The sequence below is a fragment of the Hypomesus transpacificus genome, chromosome 12, assembly GCF_021917145.1.
Source record: "Hypomesus transpacificus isolate Combined female chromosome 12, fHypTra1, whole genome shotgun sequence".
NCBI classification, from domain to species: Eukaryota; Metazoa; Chordata; class Actinopteri; order Osmeriformes; family Osmeridae; genus Hypomesus; species Hypomesus transpacificus.
Window position 1 is genome coordinate 5,137,645 of NC_061071.1, and position 6,000 is coordinate 5,143,644.

Here is a 6,000-nt window from a genome sequence, read left to right on the forward strand (position 1 = left end):
GTTGGCCTCCTCAACAAGGCCAAGAGTTCACACTGACTTTAATGACTTCATGTCTTAAAACAATTGCATTTGCACTAGTTCACAATTCGTGTAATATTTGTATTTTATATTGTATTTTATACTGTAAATTGGCAACTTATATTTTATTTTATGGCAACTTATATTTTATTTTATTGTATATTTTTTTTTAATTGTAGTATTGCTAGTTTATGTATCCTTAGTATAGTTAGACCATTTATTTAAATTTAAGATTCCTATATGTTTATTATATGCACCTTCCTGCCAAAGCAAATTCCTTGTCTGTGCAAACTTTCATGGCGAATAAATCCCTTTCTGATTCTGATTCTGAGGGGTGGAAATAACAAAAATGAATTCATAAAAATAGAGGTGATGAAAATGCATGTGAGAAGATTGTTTACAGCCTAGTTTGACCTATTATTAAGTAGACCCACCACCATGTTTGTTTAAAGATGGGGTCCCGTTAGTTTCTGTGGCAGAGGTGCTCAGTGGCCCATTGAAGCTCACAAGAGCAACGGTCAGCGCCATGTAGAACTTCCGGCTTGTCTGGTCTTGAGCAGAGTGGCTGGCTGTTCTCCTAGCTTACTTTCAGGGAGTCAGGTGGCTGAGCGGTTAGGGAATCGGGCTAGTAATCTGAAGGTCGACAGTTCGATTCCCGGCCGTGCCAATTGACGTTGTGTCCTTGGGTAAGGCACTTCACCCTACTTGCCTCAGGGGGAATGTCCCTGTACTTACTGTAAATCGCTCTGGATAAGAGCGTCTGCTAAATGTAATGTAACGCTTTGATGTAAGCAAAAAAAAGAAAGTGCTCTAGTTTTCACTTTTTTGGAATTAGTTTGAAACTAATTGGTCTTCACTAACAATTTGTTGATGAAAAGGCCATTATTTTGAGACAGGTTCGAGAACAGCATTTTTTTAATGTAAAGAAACATAGTTTGGGATATTTAGACTGGAGTTAATGGAATAAAATGACCGGAATGAGCCAGGTGCCAAACTGGAAATGCAATAACATCAAGCTCCATCGGGCCATTGCTTCAAGCTGAAGTGCCCCGAGGTGGAGGCTTGTTTATACAAAGAAATTGTAGTTCAGTTTAATGCAATTTGGGGTAGAGAACCCGCTAGACAGCTGTCTGGCGGGTTTGCAAGTAGCCTGGAATATTTACGCAATGGAAACCCTTGCAATTCACAGTGTATAGATAACATACTGCTCTACAAGTACAAAGTGTTGATTGACTGATTGAGGATCTATATTCGAATCGTGGTTTTGATTGGCACATGTGTAAGAAATTGCTGACGAAGAGGCCATTTGACAGGAGGAGCAGTACTGCTCTAACACACTGCTCTTCCTCAGGACACGTCCTACCGACACACCCATGAACTGGGATGTCTACTCTGTGGCAAACCTTGCTGAGTCTACACGAAGGCACCTGAGGTGACAAGAAAAATATCAAATGCCCGAAGCGTAACCCGTTTGACAGCTGTGTTACACAACAGCAGGAGCCAAACCTCGCCCTACTTTTCTCTACACGAGGAGCAACCCCACATTACTGTCTACACTCATCCAGAATCAAACTCGAATCTCAGACAGAATGAGTGCTATGCAGAACTCCTGAAAAATAGCCCATAGAAATCTAGGCAGAACCACTTTGGATTCCAAATAGCTCTTTCTGAACTTTTTTGACTGGTTCCGCACCTGGTGGTTGAGTGGTCAACTTCAATTCAGGGAGGGAGGAGTTCAGAACTTTTGTGCGCGTCAGATTTTCCAACCTTTGCAGGAGGGGTAGTTTATAAACGTTGCTCTGTTTATACACATTTATTTCGACCAGGAAGAACATCTTCTTCTTGATAATAACAGCTGAATCATGTTTTTTTTCCTCCTACAGAGAGTGCAGCATGAGAATGACCTGCTGCTCACCAGGCCATCTGGCCCAGTTTCTCCTTCTCCTGTTTGCTTCTCTCTCTCTCTTTCTCTCTCTCTCTCTCTCTCTCTCTCTCTCTCTCTCTCTCTCTCTCTCTCTCTCTCTCTCTTTCTCTCTCTCCCTATATCTCTCTCTCTCTCCCTATCTCTCTCTCTTTCTCTCTCTCTCCCCACCTGTCTCTCCCCAAACCCATTTTTTCTCTCCTACTCTTTTTCCTCCATCTTTCCCTCCCTCCATCACTTTCATTTTAGCCCTCCCTCTCTCTTTATGCCCAGCTCTCCCCCTCTCTTTTTTTGTGCCCTCTCCCCCTCCATCCCTACCTTTCTGCCTTCGATATTTCTCTCAAACTCTTATAATTCCTATAAACCCCTTCGACTTTCTCTCATCTGCCCGCTTTGCAAATCCCTCCCTCTCTTTACTTCCCTCTCACTGTCCCCTTCTCTCTTCCCTTATGCTCTCTCTCCCCCTCTCTCTTTCTCTCTCTTCCCCTCTCACCATCTCTCTCTCTCTGTTTCTTATCTGGGCTAAGGCAGCAGTGGTAGACAGGCTAATTTTAACAGCAAAGCCTCTCTCTGCCAGAGCCATCCCAGAGAGCTATACTCCGACAGCTGGGCCTTTCTGTGTGTTTGTCTACTGAACACTGAGGAGAAGGGGGGGGGGCATTTTCATAGAGAGAGGGAGGGACAGAAGGACGGGGAGAGAGAGGGAGAGAGACAGAAGAAAGGAAGAAGGACAGGACGTAGACTAAAGAACAGAAGGGAGCGAGGCCAGAGATGTAGAGGGGATGATAGACATAGAGGATGAGAGAGACAAGAGAAATAAAGTGAAGATGCACTATCAGGTCAATAGTATATGCACACCGCTCAGTTTTCCGACACCTGCTTGCTGAACCTCTTGTTTCAAAATGTCTGGGTATGAATATGGAGATGACTCCCACTTTGTTTCTATAGCTGCCTTCACTTTTCTGGGAAAGCTTTCCAATACACGCTGACGAGCTACAAGAGCATTGCGGTGTTAAGCACTGATGTTGGGTAATTAGACCTGGCTTCGAGATGGCGTTAGAATTCATCCCAAATGTGTTTGATGGTGTTGAGGTCAGGGATCTGTGCAGGTCAGTCACAGTCTTTCAGACCAAATTCAACAAAACATTTTCTGTATGGACCTGGCTTGTGCATTGGGGCATGATTATGCTACAACAGGAAAAGGCATTCCCCAAATTGTTGCCACAAAGTTGACAGTTTTTCTCAGTTGTTGCACACACTTCTCAAGTAAAATCTCAAAGAATCAACCTGCAACACACAAATATTCAAATCTCTACACTTTCAGATCTGTTGAGCAATTTGCAATCAGGATTGCAGCATAAAAGTGCCTTGAACCTCTGTTTTGTTTGGTGAACAATGGAGAACTTTGAAGAGATCGACAACCAGAGAAGGAGCGGGGTGAGAGTGAGAGGAGGAAGAGGAGGACAAGAAGGAGGGGGACGAGGGGGAGGAGGAGTAGCAAGTAGAGGAGTAGGAGGACAGAGAGAAGGAAGAGGAGGAGGAAGAGTAGGAGGAGGATGACAAGGATGAACAGGAGGACAAGGAGGAGGAGGAGGACAAGGAGGAGGAAGAGGAGAAGGACAAGAAGAAGGAGAAGGAGGAGAAAGAAGGAGAACGGTCGTCTCTAATGAGATTCGGCCACTATGGTAGACCATGTGCTCAACCATGGTTTGAGCATGAGGGAGGCTGGCCAGAGGGTCCAGCCAAATCTCAGCCGCTTCACAGTTGCTGCCATCATTAGAAACTTCAGGGAGAAGAACAGGTACAAAATCTATTTGCCTTGTGTACTGTAATGCTGCATATCCATAGAATACAATGTGCTCACAGTATTTGTATTTTGCAGGACTGAAAGAGAACCACACCAAGGAGGAAGAACATACCCTTTCACAGCCGAATAGGAGACTGAAATTATAAATATGGTTTGTGAGAACAACGCTATCACATTCCGACAAATACAAACTGGCAAAAAAAAAGATCCTGGCTGACTATGCTGCATTCAGGAACGTCCAGAGCGTCACCCTCTTTACATTGGACCGTATTCTTTGCAGGAATGCCATGCGGATGAAACACGTGTACAGGGTGCCATTCAACCGGAACACAGACCGCATCAAGGAGTGTAGAAGAGGCCCTCTGGCCAGACAGGAACCAGAGGCATGATTCCTAATCCATTTTTTGTGAAGGGGGGGTGTGGAGGGGGGTTGCGGTTTACAGTACTGTACTGTTCTCTGTGTGTACCGAAGTACAACTTTTTTTGCTGCATATTTGTGTGCTCTTTCATGTTACTATGAAAAAAAGTAGGCCTACACTGAGACATTTTACAAAAAGGAGAAATGGCTCATTCTCCAGAGTATTCATATGGTGTGTTCCATTTCTATGATTGTGTGTTCAGATGTGCGCTTAAGTGCTTGGTAGTGTGCAGACAAATGCTTAGTTGTGTATACTCAATGAATGGTATGTGTGTGTCATTTGAAAATAAGGCTGTGTGTACCAATTGAAAACACAAGTTCCATTTTGTGAAAAGTGAAGAGATTTGATGGCAAAGAGTCATCTTCCAAAGGGAGTCTTAGGTTTAACATTTTGTGTGTGAGGATTTAAGTTTTGTGTGTGCAGTTTTGAGAAAGCCGTTATTGTTTTGAGAAACGTGTGTTAACAATTGTGAAAAACTGTAAAGCATTTTATGCAACATTTTATGTCAGGCCAGGTCTAAATATCTAACATCAATGCTTTACCCGTAATTCTCTTGTAGCTGATAGGCACAAGTTTCCACTGACACACTTCAAAATCTTGTGGACAGCCTTCCCAGTAGAGTGACTGGTGGGCGGGGGGAGGACTCCATATGAGAAACCTCAACTCCATCCTAATGCCCACGGTTTTGGAATTGTACATCAAACAAGCTCATATAAGTGTGATGGTCAGGTGTCCACATACTTCTGGACATATGGTGTCGAAAAGAGAGCGAGAGCTAGAAAGAGGGACACAAGAGTGGGAGAAAAGAGAGAGAAGGGAGAAGGAGAGAAGAGAGAGTGAAAGAGAGAGAGAGGGAATGAGAGAGAGAAAGTGAGAGCAAAGGGAGAGAAGAGAGAGAGAGAGATCAAGAGAAAGACAAAGAAAATTGAAAAGAGAGCGAGAGATAGAAAGAGACAGACAAAGCAGACTGTGAAATAGAGAGGAAAGAGAGAAAAAGAGGGGGAAGGGAGACAAAGAGAGAGAGAGAGAGAGAGAGAGAGAGAGAGAGAGAGAGAGAGAGAGAGAGAGAGAGAGAGAGAGAGAGAGAGAGAGAGACCAGGGCTGAGGGTCAGCTGTCAGCTGCCACCTCAGAACCCCCTCCTGTAGCCCACCGCCCCTGCCACTCTCTCTGCAGACACTCACCTTTACATATGAGGCCCTCCTTGACGATGGCCTGCTTACACACACAGCAGCTCTTAACCTTCTTGAACGGCTTGAGCTTGAAGGTGTGCGTGTGGACTCCCTCCAAGTCCTCTGGCTGAGAGAGACAGAGAGAGAGAGGGAGAGAGAAAGAGGGGGGGGGGGGGGCATTGTGGTTAGATACAGTAACAGCACATCAGTTGTGCATTGACAGCCACTAAGACAGATGTGTTCTTCTGTGAGGTAACAGTTGTCTAAAGGGAGTTCGATTTCAATTTCACACGGAGCCACAGCAGAAGAATCGTGATATATGCGGAATCCCTCCATTTAAAACCTACCCACAAGCATGCAGCTACGCAAACAAATGATTTGCCAACACGTTACACACACGTAGTGAGGAGGGTGCGAGTGAGAATGATAGAGGGTAGCAACAGCTCTTCCTCCAGCAGAGGATGTTTTCACTTTGAAGTTTTCTGATTAAATGACTAATTAATGATGAGGAGGCCAGAAACAGCAGCCCACAGCTTTCCCAATCTCTAGAAACAGCTACGTGTGTGTGTATGCGTGTATATGCATGTGTGCATGTGTTTGTCTGCGTGTGGGGTGTATGTGTGTGTGTCTTTGTGTGTGTGCACGTGTGTGTGTGTGAGAGTGAA

The 6,000-nt window shown here is 44.6% G+C and overlaps 1 protein-coding gene across 7 annotated transcripts in view; it reads right to left on the minus strand.

Annotated features, from left to right (window-relative positions):
- The window catches only part of LOC124474376 (tensin-like), an 80,489-nt gene that overhangs the window by 54,726 nt on the left and 19,763 nt on the right, over positions 1-6,000 (minus strand). For 6 of the 7 annotated variants that reach the window (XM_047030416.1, XM_047030417.1, XM_047030413.1 and 3 more), the window contains exon 2: positions 5,348-5,462. In XM_047030416.1, the coding sequence (XP_046886372.1) occupies positions 5,348-5,462 (115 nt within the window). Of the gene's footprint in view, positions 1-5,347; positions 5,463-6,000 lie in introns of those variants that run through there. The other variant, XM_047030422.1, reaches the window with a different exon arrangement.